The sequence below is a fragment of the Heptranchias perlo genome, unplaced genomic scaffold (assembly GCF_035084215.1).
Source record: "Heptranchias perlo isolate sHepPer1 unplaced genomic scaffold, sHepPer1.hap1 HAP1_SCAFFOLD_233, whole genome shotgun sequence".
NCBI lineage: Eukaryota > Metazoa > Chordata > Chondrichthyes > Hexanchiformes > Hexanchidae > Heptranchias > Heptranchias perlo.
The window spans coordinates 347,376-373,507 of NW_027139247.1; the positions used below are offsets into that span (position 1 = coordinate 347,376).

General features: G+C 44.1%; 1 protein-coding gene across 2 annotated transcripts in view; it reads right to left on the reverse strand.

Annotated features, from left to right (window-relative positions):
* LOC137310252 (class I histocompatibility antigen, F10 alpha chain-like) overlaps nt 1-26,132 on the reverse strand; it is a 102,901-nt gene that overhangs the window by 24,043 nt on the left and 52,726 nt on the right. For both annotated transcript variants that reach the window (XM_067978149.1, XM_067978148.1), the window contains exons 2-5: nt 22,979-23,239; nt 16,093-16,368; nt 15,605-15,871; nt 11,735-11,842 (exon numbers count right to left, since the gene is read on the reverse strand). In XM_067978149.1, the coding sequence (XP_067834250.1) occupies nt 11,735-11,842; nt 15,605-15,871; nt 16,093-16,368; nt 22,979-23,239 (912 nt within the window). The remainder of the gene's footprint in view (nt 1-11,734; nt 11,843-15,604; nt 15,872-16,092; nt 16,369-22,978; nt 23,240-26,132) is intronic.

Consider the following 26,132-nt stretch of genomic DNA (forward strand, 5'->3'; position numbering starts at 1 on the left):
CGTTACTGTCTCCTTAATAATAGACTCCAAAATTTTACCCACCACAGATGTTAAGCTAACTGGCCTATAATTTCCAGCCTTCTGCCTACTACCCTTTTTAAATAACGGTGTTACATTAGCAGTTTTCCAATCTGCCGGGACCTCTCCTGAGTCCAGGGAATTTTGGAAAACTATCACCAAAGCATCCACAATCCCTACTGCCACTTCCCTCAAGACCCTAGGATGGAAGCCATCAGGTCCAGGGGATTTATCCGCCTTGAGTCCCATTATTTTACTGAGTACCATCTCCTGAGTGATTTTAATCGTATTTAGCTCCTCCCCCCCGAGAGTCCCCTGTTTGTCCAGTGTTGGGATATTCTTAGTGTCCTCTACTGTAAAGACTGAAACAAAATATTTGTTCAGCATTTTTGCCATCTCCATGTTTCCCACCATTAATTTCCCGGTCTCATCCTCTAAGGGACCTATGTTTGCCTTAGCCACCCTTTTTCTTTTTATATAACTATAGAAACTCTTGCTATCTGTTTTTATATTTTTTGCTAATTTCTTTTCATAATCTAACTTCCCTTTCTTAATCAATCCTTTAGTTACTTTTTGCTGTCTTTTGAAGAATTCCCAATCTTCTATCCTCCCACTAAGTTTGGCTACCTTATATGTCCTTGTTTTTAGTCGGATACTATCCTTGATTTCTTTACTTAGCCACGGGTGGCTGTCATTTCTTTTACACCCTTTTTTCCTCAGTGGAATATATTTATTTTGAAAGTTGTAAAATAACTCCCTAAATGAACACCACTGCTCATGTACCGTCTTACCCTTTAATCTATTTTCCCAGTCCACTTTAATCAATTCCGCTCTCATACCATCATAGTCTCCTTTATTCAAGCTCAGTACGCTTGTTTGAGAATCAACCTTCTCACCCTCTAATTGGATATGGAATTCAACCATGTTGTGGTCGCTCGTTCCAAGGGGATCCTTAACTAGGACATTATTAATTAATCCTGACTCATTACACAGGACCAGGTCCAAGGTTGCCTGCCCCCTTGTAGGATCAGTTACATACTGCTCAAGAAATCCATCCCTGATGCACTCAATGAACTCGTCCTCAAGGCTGCTCTGCCCAATTTGATTTGTCCAGTTAATATGATAATTAAAATCCCCCATAATTATGGCTGTTCCCTTATTACATGCCCCGACTATCTCCTGATTAATACTTCTTCCAGCAGAGTTGCAACTATTAGGAGGCCTATATACTACGCCCACTAATGTTTTTTTTCCCTTATTATTCCTTATCTCCACCCAAACTGTTTCATTATCTTGATGCTTTGTCCCAATATCATTTCTCTGTATTACAGTGATTCCTTCCTTTATTAACATAGCCACCCCACCTCCCCTTCCTTCCTGCCTGTCCTTCCTGATTGTTAAATACCCTGGCATATTTAATTCCCAGTCGTTGTCACCCTGCAGCCATGTTTCTGTAATGGCCACAAGATCATACCCATACGTAGTTATTTGTGCTCTTGATGGCCATCCTGCTGGAAAGGGCGGCTCTATGAGCACAGGGTGAAGGCAGGACCTCAGAGTCTGGCGGAAACACACATGAAGTATGGCCCTTCAGACCAGGTACCTGAGGGCTGCCGGTGTCTGGGAATCACTGAGTTGTCCGGAGAAAAGGGTGGGCAGAAAAATAGCCCGTTCTATAGAACTGAACAAACACATTAATTTGAATGAGTATTCAATTCCTATGATATCCAGTCACCGACCATTCCCATCATATTTTCCGTTGTTTCACTTCATTTATGATATTTTAATATTATTAAGCATTACAAACCCTGCTGCCGAGTTAACAAAAGTTTTGGTTGATTCAGAGACATCTTTGTAAATAAGAACATAAGAAATAGGAGCAGGAGTAGGTCATACTGCCCCTCGAGCCTGCTCCACCATTCAATAAGATCATGGATGAATTTTGACCTCAAATCCACTTTCCCGTCCGATTCCTATATCCCTTGATTCCCTCGAGTCCAAAAATCTATCGATCTCAGCCTTGAATATACTCAACGACTCAGCATCCACAGCCCTCTGGGGTAAAGAATTCCAAAGATTCACAACCCTCCGAGTGAAGAAATTTCTCCTCATCTCAGTCTTAAATGGCCGACCCCTTATCCTGAGACTATGCCCCCTAGTTCTAGACTCCCAGCCATGGGAAACCACCTCTCAGCATCTACCCTGTCAAGCCCCCTCAGAATCTTATATGTTTCAATTAGATCGCCTCTCATTCTTCTAAACTCCATTCTACGCAATCTCTCCTCATAGGACAACCCTCTCATCCCAGGAATTAATCTACTGAACCTTCATTGCACCGCCTCTAAGACAAGTATATCCTTCCTTAGATAAGGAGAACAAAACTATACACAGTACTCCAGGTGAGGTCTCATCAAAGCCCTGTACAATTGTAGTAAGACCTCCTTACTCTTGTACTCAAACCCCTTTGCAATAAAGGCCAACATGCCATTTGCCTTCCTTATTGCTTGCTGTATCTGCATGCTAACTTTCTGTGTTTCTTGTATGAGGACACCCAAATCTCTCTCAACACCAACATTTAATAGTTTCTCACCATTTAAAAAATATTCTGATTTTCTATTCTTCCTACCAAAGTGAATAACCTCACATTTCCCCACATTATACTCCATCTGCCACCTTCTTGTCCACTCATTCAACCTGTCTATATCCCTTTGCAAACCCTTAGCGTCCTCCTCACAGCTTACTTTCCCACCTAGCTTTGTAGTGTTAGCAAACTTGGATACATTACACTCGGTCCCTTCATATAAGTTATTAATGTAGATTGTAACTAGCTGAGGCCCAAGCACTGATCCTTGCGGCACCCCACTAGTTACAGCCTGCCAAACTGAAAATGACCTGTTTATCCCTACTCTCTGTTTTCTGTCTGTTAAATAAGCCTCTATTCAAGCACCTTCTGTATTACCCCCAAACCCATGAGCCCTTACCTTGCATAACAACCTTTTATGTGGCACCTTATTGAATGCCTTTCGAAAATCCAAATATACTACATCCACTGGTTCCCCTTTATCTACCCTGTTAGTTACATCCTCAAAAAACTCTAATAAATTAGTCATCAAGATTTCCCTTTCATAAAACCATGTTGACTCTGCCTAATCATATTCTGATTTTCTAAGTGCCCTGTTACCACTTCCTTAATAATGGATTCCAGCATTTTCCCGACGACTGACGTCAGGCTAACCGGCCAGTAGTTCCCTGTTTTCTCTCTCCCTCCTTTCTTGAATAGCGATGTTACATTTGCCACCTTCCAGTCCACTGGGACCATTCTAGAATCTAGGGACTTTTGGAAGATCATAACCAATGCACCCACTATCTCTGCAGCCACTTCTTTTAGAACCCAAGGATGTAGGCCATTGGATCGAGGGGAGTTAGCGTCTTTTCGTTTCTCTAGTACTTTCTGGCACTTATGGACTACAGCGGTTCGAGAAGGCGGCTCACCACCACCTTCTCAAGGGCAATTAGGGATGGGCAACAAATGCTCGCCTTGCCAGCGATGCCACACATCCCATGAATGAAAAAAAACTTTCTCTCTACTGAAATAAATGTTTTAAGTTCCTCACTCTCATTAGCCCCTTGGTTCCCCATTATTTCTGGTATACTTTGTGTCTTCTCCTGTGAAGACAGATACAAAATATTTGTTTAACGGCTCTGTCATTTCCTTATTCCCCGTTATAATTTCTCCTGTCTCAGCCTCACACAGCTTTGCAAATCCCACCTGATGGAGGCTAGTACTGTTTGTTTTGGTCAGGTTCATTGTGAAATATTGAAGAAGTTATTCAAAATTAACACAGACACCTAGCAGGGGAGACAAGATTCAGCTAATATATGGCTGGAGCTTCGCCCCTTCATTTCAAATACACCTGCAGCAAAATGATCACTGGTAAGACAACAGAGATTTAGAAACAGCTCAATTCCCAAGATCATCAGAAGACTAACGCTCATGGGCTCAAACACTGCCAGCCCAGACTAACGTTAGCATGGCTCTGAGATAGGGCTAGAAAAGTGTAGCTTAGGAGGCAGATTTTAAATCAGCTCAGATTGCCGTGACATGGGTCCAAGGTATCACAGGGGGAAAAATTGGATAGGGGCCGTTTTTGGGCGGGGGTAGCGTGATGTGCTATTACCCCGCGTCCAATGGTCCCGGCGCAGGCAGGACACAAGTTTTGACCCACCCGAGGACTTCCCTGCGATCAGCGTTCCATCCCAGGCCTTGCACCTGGAATCAATGCAATTCACACTTTCCACCACCAGAGGGAGTCCAATCTCTTAAAGGGAGGATTTTTTTTTATTCGTTCATGGGATGTGGGCGATGCTGGTGAGGCCGACATTTATTGCCCGTCCCTAATTGCCTTTGAGAAGGTGGTGGTGAGCCGCCTTCTATGAACAACTGAGTGGCTTGCTAGGCCATTTCAGAGGGCGATTAATAATCAACCACATTGCTGTGGGTCTGGAGTCATACATAAGCCAGACCGGGTAAGGACGGCAGGTTTCCTTCCCGAAAGGACATTAGTGAACCAGATGGGTTTTTACGACAATCTGGTAGTTTTGTGGCCACCATTACTGAAACTAGATTTTTTATATTCCAGATTTTATTTAATTAATTGAATTTAAATTCCCCAGTTGCCATGGCGGGATTTAAACTCATGACTCCGGATTATTAGTCCAGGCCTCATAGATTACTAGTCCAGTAACATAACCACTATGCTATCGTACCCTCTTAAAGGGAGCTGGTACCTGTTATTTGCTGAAAATTACAGTCTACTGTCTGCACAGAGTCTGAACAGAGATCAGACATCGCACACGTAAAACTCAGATGCAGGTCCCATCCCTATGTTAACACACTGATGAGTTATGTTAAAACATTCAATAAAGGTTGCGCACTACTAAATCCCACATCCCCCAATCTGCACGCCAGACCTCACCAATCTGCCGATCTGAGTTGGTACCAGGCCTGTGAGAGTACATGCACCAAGGTTCTCTGCTGATGCACTAGAGATCTTGGTGCAAGAGATGGACAGAAGGAGGAACAGCCTATATCCGCAGGGATGGGGGAGGGGGGCAAGAGGCCCTCCAGACATATATCCAAAAGGCAGCAGGAGACAGGCGTCTCAGGTGCACAGCATCATGAACGTGGATGCAGTGCAGGAAGAAGTTCAATGTTTTGACATGAGTGGTCAAGGTGAGAGAGGTCAACTATCAAGTGGCATCTCCAACCAACTGGACCACGCACTACACCCCCATCCCCCACATACCAACAAACTCTTTCCATCAGTACTCAAGGCTTCCAACCAGATGCTTCCTCTCACCTTCCTAACAGCACTGTGGGAGAACCTTCACCACATGGACTGCAGCAGTTCAATGGCGGCGGCTCACCACCACCTTCTCAAGGGCAATTGGGGATGGGCAATAAATGCTGGTCTCGCCAGCAACGCCCACATCCCATGAACGAATAAAAAACCCTTACACATTACCACTGCTTCAACCCGCACACCCACAGCTCACAGGCCACACACACTGGAAGCTGTTCAACCATGACAAGCACATCACCCAGACACACGCCCTGCTTTCTTGCAGGAGAAGGTGGCTCAAATCAAGAGGTAGCAAGTGGGGTGACATTTAGCCCCTCGAGCCTGTTCCGCCATTCAATGAGATCATGGTGGACCTGTGACCTAACTCCATATACCCACCTTAGCCCCATATCCCTTAATAGCCTTGGTTCACAGAAATCGATCAATCTCAGATTTAACATTCACAAGTGAGCTAGCATCAACTGCCGTCTGTAGAAGAGTGTTCCAAACATCTCCCACCCTTTGCATGTAGAAGCATTTCCTAACTTCACTCCTGCACCTCCTGGCTCTAAATGTTAGGCTATGTCCCTGTGTTCTAGTATTGAAGTCGAGGAGACCTCCGAAAACAGTTACAAATGTCTCAGCAGCCAGAAACAATAATCCAGCCACTGACCTGTAAATCCTGCATGGTCCCTTTAAATAGCGCCGGTGGGGGGGTCCTCCAGGCACTCTAAGACACGTTCAGATGGTCAGGGCTAAGACTGCGTGTCGAGTTGAGCGTTAAGTCCCAAAATGGTGTCTATCACTTTAAATCAGCGTTGCACACTGATTGAAGTCATTTTCTCTCAACATTACATGATTCCAGCGTTCGTTATCTGCTCCTGCGCTAACTCCTATACCAAGATGGCATCTGGCGCACGTCACGCTGGAAATGTGCGTGCGCCAGACGCCATCTTGAATGTCGGAGAGGCCGTGTAGCACCGAACCAACAGGCACTACACGGCCCAATTTAGTACCCATAGAATCATAGAATGGGAACAGCACAGAAGGAGGCCATTCGGCCCATCGAGTCCATGCCAGCTCTCTGCAAGAGCAATCCAGCTAGTCCCACCAAACCCCTCCCCCCGCCCTGCCCTTTCACCGTAGTCCTGCAAATTTTTTCCCTTCAAGTACTTATCCAATTCCCTTTTGAAGGCCACGATTGAATCTGCCTCCACCACCTCCTCGGGCAGTGCATCCCAGATCGAAACCACTCGCTGTGTAAAAAAGCTTTTCCTCATGTCGCCTTTGGTTCTTTTGTCAATCACCTCAAAGCTATGTCCTCTGGTTCTTGACCCTTCCGCCAATGGGAACAGTTTCTCTCTATCTACTCTGTCTAGACCCTTCAAGATTTTGAATACCTCTATCAAATCTCCTCGCAACCGTCTCTGTTCCAAGGAGAACAACCCCAGCTTCTCCAGTCTATCCACGTAACTAAAGTCCCTCATCCCTGGAATCATTCTAGTAAATCTCTTCTGCACCCTCTTTGAGGCCTTTACATCCTTCCTAAAGTGCGGTGCCCAGAACTGGACACCATACTCCAGTTGTGGCCGACCCAGTGTTTTATAAAGGTTCATCATAACCACCTTGCTTGTGTACTCTCTGCCTCTATTTATAAAGCCCAGGATCCCGTATGCATTTTTTTTAAAACTGCTTTCTCACCCTGCCCTGCCACCTTCAAAGATTTGTGCACATATACCCCCAGGTCTCTCTGTTCCTGTACCCCTTTCAGAATTGTACCCTTTAGTTTATATTGTCTCTCCTCGTTCTTCCTACCAAAATGTATCACTTTGCATTTTTCGGTGCTAAATTTCATCTGCTACGTGTCAACCCGTTCCACCAGCCTGTCTATATCCTCTTGAAATCTATCACTAACCTCCTCAATGTTCACTGCCCTTCCAAGTTTTGTGTCATCTGCAAATTTTGAAATTGTGCCCTGTACACCCAAGTCCAAGTCATTAATATATAAAGAAAAGCAGTGGTCCCAGCACCGACCCCTGGGGAACACCACTGTACACCTCCCTCCAGTCCGAAAAACAACCATTCACCACTACTCTCTGTTTCCTGTCACTTAACCAATTTCCTATCCATGCTGCCACTGCCTCTTTTATTCCATGGGCTTCAACTTTGATGACAAGCCTATTATGCGCCACTTTATCAAACACCTTTTGGAAGTTCATATAAACCACATCAACTGCATTACCCTCATGGACCCTCTCTTGTTACCTCATCAAAAAACTTAATCAAGCAATAGCAGAAAATTTAGGAGGCAGATTTTAAACCAGACCAAATGTTAGAATGGGTCTGAGATACAGCAGCAAGAGTAAAGCTTAGGAGGCCAATTTTTCAGCAGCCCACCTCTGACATGCACACCTAAAGGCGGGGTGCGATTTTCATGAGTTAATGGGGCAGTAAGGGCCTCCGAATGGGGTCGGTAGCCTTATCGTCCCACTAACGTTGTACAGGCTGCAATCTGATCTACAGGTGATGGAACCGAAGTGACCTGCTTGTACTCCATCAATTTTCTTTTCCATTGACTCGAACATTGGGCGGAGTGGAAAATGGGCTGTCATGTCATTGTCGCCCGATATACACTCCCACCCAAAACAAATCTGCACCCCAATGGGGATCATTTTAATTTTTGGTGATAATGTAAAATGGGCGATAACTGATCGATCGCTTGCTATACACACCTCCCAATTGTCATTTCCAATAAGTCAATGGGAAGGAAAGTTAGGAGAGGTGTATAACGGGCGGCTGATCCACTATCGCCCGTATTACACTGCCGCCAAGTGTTAAAATTAGCCCCAGTGACTTTCCACCCTGTCTTGCCCCTATGAAAGTTCGATGGCCGCACAGAGAATGGCAATTTTGGTCCTAATGATGCAATCTGTGAAGACAAATCTCACAGAAAGAGTTTAACACCTTGGAGTTCTCATGTACGTTGTAATCTTCAGATTATATTTCCACTTCTGCCTTAATGCCACTCAAAAGCCATTGACGTCAAAACATTAGATTCGGTGTGAAGGGATATTATGGAGGAGGCAGTCTCCCTCTGCTTCCCCTGGCAGTCCGGTGAGGTCCTCAATCTAGATTTTCATTACAACTTCTCTACATCCGTGTGAAGCCAAACCACCTCTCAGGGATCCTAAGATTGCAGTGTAAATGAGGCCAACAGGAAGAGAAAGCTGATGTATGCTTAAATTAAACTTGCATTTTTCAGTGACACGGCTGAGTGTGGATCTGCGCCCTGTCAGCCCCCTTTCATTCACTACTAGAAATTGAAGATGCTCCTTGAACAATTACTTTGTGTCAGTATTTACAGTAGAAAAAGAGGATAGCATGCCGGAAATCCCAAGAAAACTAATATCGAATTAGGGACAGGGACTCGATAAAATTAACATAAGTGAAGCAACAGTAATGAAGAAAATAGTAGCACTAAAGAGTGACAAATCCCCAGGACCAGATGGTTTCCATCCCAGGGTTTTAAAGGAAGTAGATGAGCACATTGCAGATGCCCTAACTGTAATCTTTCAAAGTTCTCCAGATTCAGGAACTGTCCCTCTAGATTGGAAAATTACACATGTCACTCCGCTTTTTAAGAAAGGAGAGAGAGGGAAACCGGGGAATTATAGACCAGTTAGCCTAACATCTGTTGTGGGGAAAATGCTGGAGTCCATAATTAAGGATTGGGTGACTGAACACCTCGAGAATTTTCAGTTAATCAGAGAGAGCCAGCATGGATTTATGAAAGGTAGGTCGTGCCTGACAAACCTGATTGAATTTTTTGAAGAGGTGACTAAAGTAGTGGACAGGGGAATGTCAATGGATGTTATTTATATGGACTTCCAGAAGGCATTTGATAAGGTCCCACATAAGAGACTGTTAGCTAAGATAGAAGCCCATGGAATCAAGGGAAAAATACTGACTTGGTTAGGAAGTTGGCTGAGCGAAAGGTGACAGAGAGTAGGGATAATGGGTAGGTACTCACATTGGCAGGATGTGACTAGTGGAGTCCCGCAGGGATCTGTCTTGGGGCCTCAATTATTCACAATATTTATTGACGACTTACATGAAGGCATAGAATGTCTCATATCTAAGTTTGCCGATGACACAAAGATTGGTGGCATTGTAAGCAGCGTAGATTAAAACATAAAATTACAAAGCGATATTGATAGATTAGGTGAATGAGCAAAACTGTGGCAAATGGAATTCAATGTAGACCAATGTGAGGTCATCCACTTTGGATCAAAAAAGGATAGAACAGGGTACTTTCTAAATGGAAAAAAGTTAAAAACAGTGGACGTCCAAAGGGACTTAGGGGTTCAGGTACATAGATCATTGAAGTGTCATGAACAGGTGCAGAAAATAATCAAGAAGGCTCATGGAATGCTGGCCTTTATATCTAGAGGACTAAAGTACAAGGGGGCAGAAGTTATGCTGCAGCTATACAAAACCCTGGTTAGACCGCACCTGGAGTACTGTGAGCAGTTCTGGGCACCGCACCTTCGGAAGGACATATTGGCCATGGAGGGAGTGCAGCGTAGGTTTACTAGAATGATACCCGGACTTCAAGGGTTAAGTTACGAGGAGAGATTACACAAATTGGGGTTGTATTCTCTAGAGTTTTGAAAGCTAATGGGTGATCTGATCGAAGTTTATAAGATATTAAGGGGAACAGATATGGTGGATAGACAGAAACTATTTCCGCTGGTTGAGGATTCTAGGAGTAGGGGGCACAGTCTAAAAATTAGAGCCAGACCTTTCAGGAGCGAGATTAGAAAACATTTCGACACACAAAGGGTGGTCGAAATTTGGAACTCTCTTCCGCAAATGGCAATTGATACGAGCTCAATTGCTAAATTTAAATCTGAGATAGGTAGCTTTTTGGCAACCAAAGGTATTAAGGGATATGGGCCAAAGGCAGGTATATGGAGTTAGATCACAGATCAGCCATGATCTTATCAAATGGCGGAGCAGGCACGAGGGGCTGAATGGCCTACTCCTGTTTCTATGTTCCTTCCTATGTTTTAAAACATTTAGAAGGAAATGTCCTTTTCCATAGAGTGAGATGCTGACCTTCTTTCTTAAATCTGGGTTATTTTGATAGGCAGGAGTTCGGGGAATGCTGCATCAGAAAGTATTCCAAGTGTACAGCCTTGTTCCTAAAACACGTTCAGGGAGAACTCTTGTAATAATACGATAATGCTGCTAAAATAAAAGGTTTTCAGCAAGTATCCTTCCCTTTGAAGACATCAATCAAAAATAAAATCATGTTGAGGGTGATGGGGTTAATCTGGGGAAAGTTTTCGTCTGTGGGCTGTCTGCTACAAAACAGAATGGGGCTGCAATTGTCCTTAGGCAGTAGCGCAAACTGGGCAATAACGAATCAGCAGTCGCTTGACACCATCCTGATTATCTTTCCTATTGACTTCAATAATTGGGCTGCTGATTTGCTATCGGCCATTTTGCGTTTCCACCCAAGACCAATTCAACACCCTAAATCCATTGACAAAGAACTGGATTACAAATTCACTACACTTCGGGCACACAGACGTTACAACTCAGAAACAGGTCATTTCACCTGACCAGTTTGTGTCAGCATTTACCCAGCAGCAAATAGTTCCAATCACATTTCCTCACCCTGTTTCCTCCCTTCAACCACTTTCCCTTCATCCACCTAACCAATTTAATCTTAAATGCTCACATTGTTTCTGCCTCAACCTCGATCACTGGAAGTAGATTCCACATCCTCACAACTCTCTGCGTAAAGAATTTTCTCCTGGCCGTTGTTCTGAATCGCTTACATTTAATCTGGCATCTCTGACCCCTCCTTCTTGACCCCTCAACTACTGGAAACAGTCTGCTTCCATCTACCCGGTCTCATACTTTCATAATTTTACACACTTCTATTATATCACCCGGAAACAAAAAAGATCAATTTCCCCAAGTCTTTCTTTGTATTTGTGTTTCCTCATAACAGAAAATATCCTGGTGAACCCGCCTTGTAGCTTCTTTAAAGCCTCAATATCCTTCCTATCGTGTGAAGCTCAGTATTCTAGCTGAGGTCTTATTAAGGTTTGATACAGGCTCCTCATTACTTCTAGACTTTTATATTCTACACCTCTTGTGATAAAACCTATCATTTCATTCGGAAACCTCCCCTCGATAAATTTTCAGTTGTTCTTACACAAGTTAAGCAATGTATCAATTCTCACGGCAATAGCAGATGTTTAAAATTCAAACATAATCATGGTGGAGACCAAAAGATTTTCTGCAAAGCTGCCTTGTAATACTTTTACAGACAAGAGTGCAAAATTATTCACTCGTCTTACCTCTCCGTCTTCTCCACCACATGTAGGTTAAAGCTATAATGATTGCCAGCAATACCAGTACAACTGCAACAATCAGCCCCACATGATTGCCTTTCTCAATTTTCTCTTCTGAAAAATATTAGAAAAGATTGTATTATTATATGTGTGTGGCGAGACAGTTATATATAAGAAGTGAATCCCTGTGGCTCATGGCAGGGAGAATGATGCATTGTTTTATCTGGACCGTGTTCTCACACCATATAGTCAAAATATAATATATTACTAAGGTGGAGCCATGTTTCTTTAAGGCCACAAAGTTCACTTTTTGTGAAGTAAACAAAGGTTCAGGTCAACTGGAGTATAATCGTTATTTAGTCAGGGAAAGGTGCAGGGTGCTTGTCATTTTTAAGGCTTCAGGTTAAAAGTAACCAGATGACTTTGCATTTGGAGCAATGTGCGATGTTATCAGTATGACAGCCTTACCCCTGATCATATTGGAGACAGGTTTGCTTTGGGTTTCTATGGTGGCTGAACTACGTCAGGTTGAGGCAGGTCCTCTGTCTGCCCCATACCTGCTTCCCTGAGCTTGGCCAATTTCCTGGGCTCAGAGTAATATGTTGGGTGGGGTGCGGCAGTCTCCCAAGCAGGATTCCTGGGGCGTCAGGGAGGGTGAGATGGAAGGAAGGTGGCGGGAGACGAAGAGCGAGGAAGGAGAGAGAAAGAAGGGGGCGGAGGGAGAGCAAGAGCAAGAAATGTGGGAAGGGGGAGAGTGGGAGAGGAGGGAGAGAGGAAGGGAAGGAAGGAAGGGAAGAGAAACAGAGGGGCGGAGGGGAGAGGACGGAAGAAAGATTAAGAGGGGGAGGGAAGAGAGTGGAGGAGAGAGGACAAAGTGGGAGAGGATGGCTGGGAGTGAGAGGGGAAGCGAGAAAGGGAGAGGAATGGAGGAGAGCAGGAGAATGGGCATGGGGAGGTGGACAGGCAGAGGCAGGTTAGAAGGGAGAAAAGGACACAGGGAATGATGGGGGCAGTCGGGAGGGGGAGGGGGCGGAAACAGGGAAGAATGTTGGGAACAAGGCAAAGAGGAGCAGGAGAGCAAGGAAGTTGAAGGGGTTTGAAGAGGATTGTCGATAGAAGTGGGTGATCGGGGAGGGTGAGGCGGATGGGTAATGGAGGATAATGGGGAAAAGGGATGGTGAGGTTGATGTGAGGACAGGGCAGGAGAGATGGGAGCAGAAGGAAATAAGGAGAAAGAGGGGGTGGAGGATGTTGGGGTGATTAGTGGTGAGGGTAGAACATTTCCCAGAGCTCAGTTTAATTTTCTGTGGAGGAGGGAAACTGTGGGCCAGGGGAGATATCCCTATTCAGGGAGGGTATGGTACAGGCATGAATCAATTCACTGCCCTGCCCAGTGAAGAGTTTCAGGGCCCAAAAGCTGTTCATTGGGGACGAGGAGAGGTGAGGCCAACAGGCTGGTTAGTGTGCTCGATGGGTCGGGAGCATACTGGGGCGAGTGAGGCCCAGAAGCTGGTCGGTTTTGGGGGTGGAAGGTTCAGAGTGTTACTCAGTGTGTGAGCGGGCGTCCTAAATGTGCAATAAGAGTTTATTTACTTCTGGGAGGGGAAACTTGGCTGAAGGGATGCACAGTGGGGGTGGAAGATCAAGAGGCTAGTTGGTGAGGGGGAGTGCAGGGTGGATGCGCTGCTCAGTGGCTTAGGAGAGATTTCAGGGGCAAAACTGAAGCATGGTGGGAGATAAACGCTGCACAATTCGGGCAAGATAGATCAGTGAGGGAGGTTCAACGGCTGAACTGCTGCAAAGCTTGGGGGGACTGGCAGAGCACAAAGCAATTTTCAGTTGATGTGGGGGGTGGGGGTCAGCTAATGTAAGGAAGGGAACAATGGACAAAACCAGGGGAGGTAGGGACATTGGATAGAAAAGTTGGGTGAGGGGGGTTGCTAAATTACTGAGGGAACGGGTCACCAAGTTGGAGATCTACTACATGGGGGAGAGGCACACGGCCTAAGATGGTGATCAGTGATGGATAAGAGTGGAGAGAGGAACTCCTTGAAAAGCCACTTATAAGGGAGGTGTAAAAGTAATAGTCCTGGTGAAAGGGAGGGGGGACATGGGTAGGCTGAAAAGATTATCTTTTTTATTATTCATTCATGAGATGTGGGCGTCGCTGGCGAGGCCGGCATTTATTACCCATCCCTAATTGCCCTTGAGAAGGTGGTGGTGAGCCGCCTTCTTGAACCGCTGCAGTCCGTGTGGTGACGGTTCTCCCACAGTGCTGTTAGGAAGGGAGTTCCAGGATTTTGACCCAGGGACGATGAAGGAACGGCCGATATATTTCCAAGTCGGGATGGTGTGTGACTTGGAGGGTAACGTGCAGGTGGTGTTGTTCCCATGTGCCTGCTGCCCCTGTCCTTCTACGTGGTAGAGGTTGCGGGTTTGGGAGGTGCTGTCGAAGAAGCCTTGGCGAGTTGCTGCAGTGCATCCTGTGGATGGTACACACTGCAGCCACTGTGCGCCGGTGATGAAGGGAGTGAATGTTTAGGGTGGTGGATGGGGTGCCAATCAAGCGGGCTGCTTTGTACTACTGGAAGGCCTGTGGAAAAGGTTGTGGCATGGTGCCCAGTGAGGCAGAGGGAAAGCTAGCAGACACCACCCCCACCCTCCACCCACCCCCTCGGTTGGCTGAATGATCGGAGAGAACCAAGTAGGATGATGGAAGAGGCCTGTGCCTTAAAGATCTGGTGAGAAGGGGAAGATGAGGGCGAAGTAATGACAGTTGAATGGCTGGTGGCCACTATGTGAGCTCCCAGGGCTGGGTGATTGAGTATCTGAAGGCTCCCACAGGTCCATGTGATGGAGATCTTTGGGGAAAGACTCAAGGTGGAAAGTTGCAGCTCATGAGAAATGTAAAGAACCAAATTATCTACATAAAAGCTTACATTTAAATAAAAAGGCAAAATTCTTACCTCATTTTACTTACCTACACCAACATGGCTGCTGTCTCGAAAACCTAGGCTAGTCCACAGTGATACTCGTTGGCCAGAGGCTGCAACTGCATACAGACTCAGGTTTTTTTTTTACTCTCAATATACTGCAAGAGTCTCTTTGCGCTGCCATGTAACACCCTATCATGTTCAATCTATCACGTAATGTTCTGTTTACAACACCCACTGCCATGGATGGAAAAATAAGAAAGCAGAAACAAACAGTGTAGCAACAGCAAGTCGGGGAAGTAAAGAGTCTGATATCTGGGAATGGATTGTGAATATAGATTGATCCATTCTCTAAACCAGATAGACTGTGGTTATGGATTAATTTGTTCACCAACTTTGTGACATGTGTGTATGGGGGGAGGAGGGTGCGTATATAATGGAGCCATACAGAAAGAAGGAACGAGAAAGATGTATAGAGAAAGCAAGTGTGTGAGAAGCACACAAGGAAGGGAGATTTACAAAATATGGAAGCGTCAGAAGATAAAAGAAATTTAGAAAAACAGAAAGAATGAGGAACAGTCAGAGACAGCCTGAAGTACAGAGGTAACAAAAGGGTCATCTGATGTATAAAGAAAAAGACAGAAAGGACCAGACAGAAAAAAGTTACACACAAAAAAAGATAGTTACAGGAAGTGGAAGACTTTTTCCCCCCTGTTTCTGTCCATGAGCAACAGCACAAAAGGTCAAATAGTAATAAATAAAAATCAATAGGGTACTGAATAACGAGGTTCATTTCTAGAGTAATAGAATACTAAAGCAGGGAGGTAATGTTACATTTGGTTTAGTTATTCATTTAATTGATCTCTTTCTTCTATCCATCTAAGCAGGGGTGAAGGTTTGCGATTATCGGTGTATTTGTCAGTATTGTTGGTCACGTTCTTACCCCAGAGGACTGTCTTCCCACCCGGCAGGCTGCTGTGCTCAATATGACAGGCGTATTGTTTCCCATCATACGGATTAAATTGAAGGGTCGTCCTCAGTTGATACGTCCCATCTTCATTAGGTAATAACCCAGTAGATTTGGTCTCAGGGACATGTTCTCCATTCTTCAACCAGGTCACATTGATGGGCTGCGGATAAAATCCAGTCGCAATGCAGTGAAGAAACCAATGGTCACTATTCCTGGCAATTATTGAGACCTCAGGGGAAACTATAGGATAGAACTACAGTTATTGTCAACTTCAATCAAAATCGCACATTTCACAATAAAATCAAGGGGGTCATTTTGGCGATAGTGTAAAACGGGTGATATCAGATCGGCCGACTATTATATGGGAATGGGGAGAGATGTATAACATGGGCTGATCCGACATCGTCCATTGTACAATATCACCAAGAGTTAAAATTACCCCCAGGTTGTTCTGAACTTACCTTTTCTGGTCAGTATTGCTTTTCCAAGTGGATAGAACGTCCTCCATAAATCTACACAGTCCTTTTCTAACAAGCTCTTGAAATAAAGGTTCATTTTTCTTTCGTCATCCCATTTCACTTTGAAGGGCTGAGCTATTGGTTCATGTATAGTCCAAACCAATTTGTCTTTATCAAAACTAAGTGCGTATCTTCCATCAAAAGCGAACTTCAGCACCCCTCCACTAGGATTGTTATCATTCAGCTCACAGCCAAACACTCCTTGAACGTAATGAATACCTAAAACAGTAATTCAATCGATTAATAGCTAAATAATTATCGGATCTATTCACACCAAACCTGCCAGTTTCACAGTTATTTTCCACTCACCTCATATTCAGTCACTCTTTTCACATTATTAAGGGTAGAAATTGAGTTAAGTGTCGAAAACAAGTAGGGACACAAAATTTACAGTAGAGAAAGAGAATATTTGGCACCAAATTTAAACTGGAACTGTCCAATTCCATTTCCCGGCCATTGCCCATTTCCTTTAAAAATCTTCCTTTTCATATATTTATCAATTTCCCTTTTAAATTATGTTGTATTAGCTGTCACAGTAGAATTGCAGATTCTAATGGGAAAAAAATCCTCATGGTTCTTTTAGTGAATGTGTGCCTCTTATTAACAATTCACCAATCAGCGGTAACTATTGTTCTTTCTTTACTCTCTCAAAAACCTACGTAACATTGAAAAGTTCTCATATCCTCCACTAACCTTGGCTATTTGCACCATTTTCCAAGTCAACCTTCAGAACCACAATCACACATTCGAGTGAATCACATCCCCGTGCCTCTAATATCCTTGCTATAATAGGTGCTCAGAACTGCATGCAAAATTCCAACAGTGTACTAACCAATGTCTCCCGTAAGTCAACAGCAATTCCCTGATTTTATACACAAAGCCCCCACACATAAAAACCAGACGGGGTGAAACTGGTCTTTGCGGGTAGCACGAAATGGACTGATAGTGAATTGGCAGCCTGTTTTACACCACGCCCGATTTTTATTTTCTATTGGCTTCAAAGATGTAAAATGGGCTGTCAATTCGCTATGACCTCAATAGACAGGAAAACTGGACGGAGTGTATAACGATCTAATATCGCTCGTTTTTCACTCTCACCTCAAGTTAAAATTACCCCTCACGCATGCAACGCCACAGGAAATTGAGTATCAAAATTAGAAAGCTTGCATCTGTCTGCACTTCCTGTCCACAAACTCATTCTTCCTGTTGTCATATTTCTGTTACATGTGTGTTAAATTCCTGTGTCCAGGTTTATAATGGTAGCTGCCAACTGTAATGCTTGTCATGCTGAAATTTCATCCTCCCACCGTAGGCGGTATGTTTGATCTCAGCTTTGCATTTCGCAGAGAACCTCCTATGTTCCAACCAATTCCACTAATTTCAAGCAGAGAATAAGTTTTGCTATTTAACTATAATGCTATCTATGGTATATTAGATTAGATTTCTAATATAATGCATTATATTTATATTTATATGCACTATCTGACCATGCAACCTTACTTCTGGTTGTCACATTTTTGGAACATCTTATGTCAACTTTTTCCCTTTATAAATTCCAATGTTCACATTTAAAATGGGAGATGCCAGTGTAAAGTTAGCAGAATCCTTGCTCTAGAAGTGGCACTGTAATGCTTCAGTTTTATATTGTCCAACTCTTCAGCCGATGCATCTGGGTAACTCCCATGTACAAACCAACTCTCCTTCTCAACTTCACAATTTGCTATCAATTTTGCTAATAAACTTTAAATAATATTATAACATGACAGAATGTATGACACAAAATAGGGATTGAATTATGTTTGTACAGTTTGGGCTAATCTTCCCTTCCCTCCAACCTTGCTACAATAGTTTTGACCCCCTTGGCTTAATTGTGACGTTGGCCGATAGCGGATCAGTCGCCCGTTATACATCTCTCCCGATGATCATTTCCGCTGAAGTAAATGGAAATGAAAATCAGTAGATGTTATAACGGGTGACTGATCGATATCACCCATTTTACACTGTCGGCCATCGTCGAAATATCACCCCCCCACCCCGCTCCACCCACCGTGTGCAATGCCATGGCAGACCGACTAGTATTATATTACAAACCTTGGGGTTCCCCTGATTCTCCACTGTAACTTCATCAGATATATGTAAAAACCCTGGAGAAATGGCACAATGCAGAATCTTACAAGCAGCATGCAGCTTGTTGTAAAACCATGGATGTGCTGCCAGCGATTTTCCAATTATTAAATTCAATTGGGGTAGTTTTTACTTTGTGTGATCGTGTAAATCAGGCGATATTGCATTAGTCACCCATTACATGCCCCGCCCAATTCTCCTGTATACCATCGCCCAAAGATAAAATTACCTCCAATGGATATAAAACTGCTGGCAGTGCACTATGATTTTTCTGATAAGCCACCTTCTGGATATAAGATGGCATTGGAGCCTCAAAATTACATATCTACATTACAAATCATATGTGTTCACCAATATCATTCAACAAATGAAATAATACGAATACAAATCCTTAAATTTAATATTGCCAGTATCATTCAATAAACACAATGGGGTCGACGTGGATTTTATGTGATAGTGTAAAACAGCTGTTAATGAATCTGCAGCCCGTTTTATATCTCTCTTAATTTTAATTTCCATTGTAGCCAATAGAAATAAAAATCAGGAGAGATGTAAAACTGGCTGTCGATTGGCTAAAACCCAGAGTCAAAATCTACCCTAATTTTACCAACATGATTCAATAAATGTGATATTGCCAATAGCATTCAATAAATGTGTTGCTAATATCATTCATTAAAAGTAATATTACCATGATTCAAAGGAACATAGGAACAGGAGTAGGCCATGCAGCCCTTCGAGCCTGTTTTGCCATTCAATTATATCATGGCTGATTTATATGTTAACTTCATTTAGCCAACTTGGTTCCATAACCTTTAATACCAACAAAAATCGATCAATCTCAGTTTTGAAATTTTCAATTGACCCCCAGCCTCAACAGCTTTTAGGGGAGAGAGTTCCAGATTTCCACTCCCCTTTGTGTGAAGAAGTGCTTCCTGACATCACCCTCAACGGCCTAGCTCTAATTTTAAGGTTCTGCCCCCTTGCCCTGGACCCTCCAGCAGAGGAAGTAGTTTCTCTCTATCTCCCCTATCAACTCCTTTAATCATCTTAAACACCTCAATTGGATCACCCCTTAATCTTCGATACTCAAGGGAATACAAGCCTGTCCTAATGTGAACCTTTTAGTTCAGGTGAATCTGTGCTGCACCATCTGCCACGGTTTTGCCCACTCACTTATTCTATCAATGTCCCTTTGCAACTTTCTGCTCCCATCTACACTATTTACTGTCCCACCCAATTTGGTGTCATCAGCTCGCTATTCCTTCATCTCAGTCATTTATAAATACAGTGAAAAACTGAGGCCCCAGTACAGATCCCTGGGGAACATCGCTAGTCACATCCTGCCAATTTGAGGACATACCCATTACCCCTACTCTCCGTCTCCTACCTCATAACCAATTCCCCATTCATGTCAATAGGTTGTCTCCAAATTCATGCACTCCCTTTTCTACCACGTTAGTTACCTCCTCAAAAAATGCAACGAGGTTCATTAGACACGACTTACCCTTTACAAATCCATACTGGCTCTCTCCGATCACTTCATATTTGACCAAGTGCTCAGTCACTCTGTCCCGAATACCAGATTCTAGTAATTTCCCCACAACCAACGTTAGACTAATAGGCCTATAATTTCCAAGTTTATCTCTCCTACTCTTCTTAAATAATGGAGTGACATTGGCAATTTTCCAATCCAAGGGGACAATTCCTGAATCAAGAGAGTTTTGAATGATGATGACTAGAGCATCTACTATTTCCTCACCGACTTAATTTAATGCCCTGGGATGGAAAGCATCAGGTCCTGAAGATTTATATATTTTCAGACTCAATTTTTGCTCCATTACCATTTTTTTATATTAAATCTAATAAGTTCCTCCCCTTGATTTATTTTTAGTTTTCCTCGCATGTCTGGTGCTTTATCCTCACGCTCTACTGTGAAGAGACCAATAAGTATTTACCAAGTCTGCCATTTCCTCATTTTCAATTCGATTATCACCTGCGTCTGTCATTGAGGGGTGCACGTTACACTTCACCACCCTCTTTCTCTTGTAAAAACCTTTAGTGTGATCCTTGATATCCCTCGCAATTTTTTTGTGTAATCCCTTTGCTGTTCTTTATATCTCTCCCAGTCCGCTCAATCTGTACTGTCCTTTGCATTGGTATAAGCCCTTTCTTTTAGTTTTATACTATCTCTCACTTCTCTTGTTGACCAAGAGTGAGAGTAATTTTAACCTTTATCAATGTGTAAAACGGGCAACGAAAAGTAAAATCGGGCGTATTGTACACGGGCGCTGATCCGATATTGCCCAATTTACATTTTTGCCAAGAGCTAAAGTTATCCCCCATAAACTTAATATTACCAATATGATTCGTTATATGTAAAATTACAAGCAAAACCATTCAATAAATATTACAAATATCATTAATGAAATGTAATAATACTAATGTCATCCAATAAACACTGGAGGTGGTGGCTGGGGAGGGGGTATTTTCACTTTTATCACCAAGTGAACTGTGGGCAATGGTCAATCGGCCGTTGGTTTTACACCAAGGCCGATCTTCAGAAAATCAATCCAGGTGTAAAACGGTCAGCTGATCCACAATCACCCGTATTTCACCTGGCGAGAAAAGTTAAAATGACTCCCGGGAGTGAAATTCAACTTCAGCAGAGTTGCAAACAGGTCGGTAACGGAAACGCCGTCCGTTATATACCCCACCCGATTTTATTTTGAAGTCCCGCCACAGTTGACTTTCAGCCCCAGTTCCAAAACACACTGCGCGTTATCGCCAGCTGTGGAGTCGAAGGCAATGCTGCTGTCCGTTGGCTCCATACCCGTCGCCCATCTTTCCTGCAACTCCATGTTTGAACCTCTCCGATCAGGTTTCGGCCCCAATCAAAGTCAAAAGTGACAACCTCTGTGACTGTGGCCCTGGTGAACTATCCCTCCTCATCCTTATTTCAGTAGCTTTTAATGCAGTTGACCACACCACCCTTCTCCAATGCCTCTCCTCCGTTGTCCAGCTAAGTGGGAATGCCTTTGCTTTGTGCCACTATTACCTGTCCAATCGTAGCCAGAGAATCTCCTGCAATCTCTTCCCGTCCCTGCACCGTTACCTCTGGAGTCCCCAATGGATCGATCCTTGGCCCTATCCTATTGCTCATCTACATGCTGCCCCTTGATAACATCATCCAAAGACATGGAGTCTGGTTCCACATGTACACTGACGACACTCAGCTCTACCTTACCACCTCTCTTGACCCCTCCACTGCATATGTTTTGTCAGACTGTTTGCCCAACATCCAGTCTTGGATGAACTGCAAATTCCTCCAAGTAAACATTGGGAAGACCACAGTCATTGCGTTCGGCCCCCACCACAATCTTCGTTCTCTCACTACTGATTCCATCCCCCTCCCTGGACACTGTCTCAGGCTGAAACTGACCGTTTGCAACAATGGCATCCTATTTGACCCTGGGCTGAGCTTCCAACCCCACATTTCCATCACAAAGACCACCTACATCCACCTCCACAAAATTGCTTGTCTCTGCCCCTGCCTCAACCCATCTGCTGCTGCAGGCCTCATTCATGCCTTTGTTACCTCTAGACTCGACTATTCCAATGCTCTCCTGGCTGGCCTCCCGTTTTTCACCCTCCATAAACTTGAGCTCATCCAAAACTCTGCTGCGTGCATCCTAACTTGCAGCAAGTCCTGTTCACCCACCACCCTTGTGCTCGCTGACTTACACTGACTCCCCCGCCACCAACACCTTGATTTGGAAATTTTCATTGTTATGCTTAAATCCCTCCATGTCCTCTACCCTTCCTATTGTTGTGACCTCCTCCAGCCTTTTAAACCTCCAACAAATCTATGTCCCTCCAACTCTGGCCTCTTGTGCATTTCCCAGTCCCTTCGTCCTACCACTGGCAGCTGTTCTTTCAGCTATTTAGTCCCTACGTTCTGGAATTCCCTCCCGAGCCTTTTCACCCCTCTCTTCTCTTAAGACGCTCCTTAAAACCTATCTCTTTCCCCACGATTTTAGTCACCCATCGTACTATCTCCTTCTTTGGCTCGGTTTCAATTTTTGTCTGATATCACTCCTGTAAAGCATCGAGACGGTTTCCTACATTGACGGCGCAATGCAAATGCAGGTTGTTATTGCCATGCTCTCTGAATAATTGTCCCTGGATGTTCTGTCCACCTTGCTACAAATTCTGCCTTAGATATTCGCTCAACGTAGGAGTCTGCCCATACTGACCAGTGTCAGCTAGGGCCAATTTAAAACATTTTTAGCACAGCCCTCTCCTCATAAAGAAGAGAAATTGGAAACCATGCTGCCCTGTTTCAGTCAGCTGGTGTTAGCTGAAATCAGTTGTATTGGAGCTGTGCATTCTCTGAAATCGGTAGTGTTAGCACTGTGTGTTCTCTGAACTCCAGAGTGTTAGCGCTGTCCATTCTCTGAAATAGACAGGCACTGTGCCTTGTCTGAACTCTGTAACCTGCCTGACAACGACTGGATCAAATTACACATTGCAGACAAAGTGTTGGGTGAGTATTGTCTTCCTGGTGGTAAGAATAAGCATTATCTTTATGTTCACCACTGTGGTGTCACTAAACGCAGCCAATTCGATATTGCTGATTTGACACTATCCCCTGAAGTTAAAATGACCCCAGTTGTTCAATGCATTCGCTTCAAATGAATATACTCACTTGATGTTTCGTTGCTCTGCTGCAACCATCTATCAAACTGCCCCTTGATGAGTCCGTGGAAACCAGCTTCAGTGATTGTGTATTCTTCCCAGTACCTCTTGTCAAATGCATCCGCCAGCCATTGCTGTCTTGGAACAGTTATTTTCATATTCGAGTCGTAATAGTGTATCTCACAGCCATCCAAACGCCCCATAACACTATATTCTGGTAGATCAGCACTTCCATGGTTCAGGGTGTAATAAAATAGCAGAGAGTGAGACTCTAGGATGAAAGGAAAAAAAATTCCATTCTTGGCATAGCAAATATTGGAAAAGTCAATTTGCTGAACAACTTGAGAAAGTGCTTGAAATAATAACAAGGTCAGAAGAATTTATTCAGAAAAATGAGAATTCACTGGATATTTTGCCACACTCCCATGTTAAACCAATGTAGAGAAGGCAAAATGAGCCTTAATAGCAAACGTTATTTTCAAAAATATTCCCATTTTTGAAAACAAAGAAAACTGTGATGGTTCGACTGAATTACATCAGCTCATCACATTTGTAAATCAAACATTTAGGTTATCACTCCCCTGTCTTGAAATATCCTGACCTGAGGATTCTTTGGTGTCTGAGTGAAGAAGTGCACCCAGTATTATGGTATCATCGTATCATACGGCACAGAGGAAGTCTATTCAGCCCATCGTGACTGTGCTGGCTCTTTGCAAGAGCTGTCCAATTAGTCCCACTCTCCTGCTCTTTCCCCATAGCCCTGTAATTATTTTCGCTCCAAGTATTTATCCAATTCTCTTCTGAAAGTTATTATTGAATCTGCTTCCACCGCCCTTTCAGGCAGTGAATTCCAGATCATCACAACTCGCTGTGTAAAAATAAGTTTCCTCATGTCGCCTCTGGCTCTTTTGCCAATCACCTTAAATCTGTGTCCTCTGGTTACCGATCCTTCTGCCACTGGAAACAGTTTCTCCTTATTTACTCTATCAAAACCGTTCATGATTTTGAACACCTCGATCAAATCTCCCCATAATCTTCTCTGCTCTAAGGAGAGCAATCCCAGCTTCTCCAACTTCTCCATATAACTGAAGTCCCTCATCCCTGGTACCATTCTAATAAATCTCTTCTGCACCCTCTCGAAGGCTTTGACATCCTTCCGAAAGTGTGGTGCCCAGAAATGAACACTATACTCCGAGTGAGGCCTAACCAGTGTTTTATAAAGATTTAGCATAACTTCCTTGCTTCTGTACTCTATGCCTCTATTAATAAAGCCCAGGAACCCCTCTGCTTTTTTAACAACCTTCTCAGCTTGTCCTGCCACCTTCAAAGATTATGTACATGCACTTCAAACTCATTTTAGACTGCTTCGCATTTGCCCCCTGTCTGATTCCTCTTATTTCTGAACTATTCTTTACTCTAGTGCCACATGCCCCTCCCAGTCCTCTGAACATCTTGTTTCTCCTCTCTAATATTTCATTCTGCTGCCCATCCCCCTGCCAAATTAGTTTGAACCCTCCCCCACAGCACTAATTAACCTCCCCACGAGGACATTGGTCCCAGCTCTGTTGAGGTGCAATCTGTCCATCTTGACCAGATCCCTCCTGCCCCAGAACTGGTCCCAATGACCCAGGAGTCTGCAGCCCTCCCTCCTGCACCATTTCTCCAGCCACGCATTAACCTGTCTTATCCTGCTAGTCCTACACTCACTAGTGTGGCACTGGGAGTAATCCAGAGATTACTACCTTTGAGGTCCTGCTTTTTAACTTCCTGAAACTCTGACTGCAGGACCCAAACCTTTTCCTTCCTAGGTCATTAGTTCCCTCATGGACCACGACTTCTGGCTGTTCCCCCCCACCCCCCCACAAAATGTTTTGCACTCTCTCAGTGATGACCTTTACCCTGACAAACCATGCAGGACTCACGTTGGTGGTCCGTCTATCCCCCTGACTAACGAATCCCCTATAACAACTGCATTTCAACACATTCTTGTGCCCCCCCGAGCAGCCGAGTCTCCCACAGTGCCGTGGATTTGCTCCTGACTGCACTCCCCCGAGGAGACATCACCCTCACTGGTACCAAACCGTGCAGAATCCATCCCTGGTGTGTGTGTGGAGTGATCTGCTCTCAGCTGGCTGGTTGTGGTGACATTAAAATTGGCCACGGTTTTGGTGAGCTAAAACGAAGGAAAAATCATCCATGGTCCCTTCTCCTTGGATGATCCACAGTAACTCCTTCAGGGAATTGCACATGTGTGTGGTGAAGACAAAATTAAGCCAAGTTATGATGCCCGCCATTGGAACGGGAGAAATGAAATTACTCTAAGCCCCTCTACATATCGTGGACCGCTCTCCCTGTATTAATGGACACTATCAGAAATGTAGGGTAAAAGTGGGAATGATGTGCTGCCAATTATCTATCTGACGAAATTTGCCAATGAGCATGTGATGGTACATACATTCCAATTCGAATCACTCGTCTAACCTCAATAACTAAGGTATCTTGCAACAGTGGTTATTCTCTCATGCAGGAGCCAGGACAGTTATGGGTTGCAGAGCATTGAACTTTGGAAGAAGAGTCCAAGAAAACTGTCCTCAAGCATTATTCACACACAGGCACTTCCCAGCCATGATAATGTGACAATGATCAGGAGTGGAAATCCCTGGCTGATTTGGTTGCATTGCTCTAGCCCAGACACAGTGGGGGCAAACAGTGATACAAACACAACCTCCCAAATGAGGTCGTCTCAATCAGCACTGAGCAGGGATGAAACCTGGAGCCCTCTTCAGGAACAGGAGCAGGCCATTCAATGAGATCATGACTGATCTGTACCCTCTACCTATATGATTCAGTAGCGCACCCACAATTGAGAAGTTAGATGGACATTTGCCATTTTGCTTGAAACAATGTCGGGGTAGAATTTCCACATGCCGCCCGGGTGTAAAACTATCGAAGAGTATCAGCAGCCAACTATAGAAACCGTGCGATTTTCATTTCCAATGACTTCAGAAGAAATCAAAATCGGGCAGTTTCTGCAATGGGCGGCCGATTCCAGTTTTACACCTGAACAGAGAATTGAAAATCTGCCCTGTCATAAAGTGTTTGGGGGGAATTTTCACTCTCACCACTGAGCTGAACACTGCTGGTACAGGATCGGCTGCCCATTT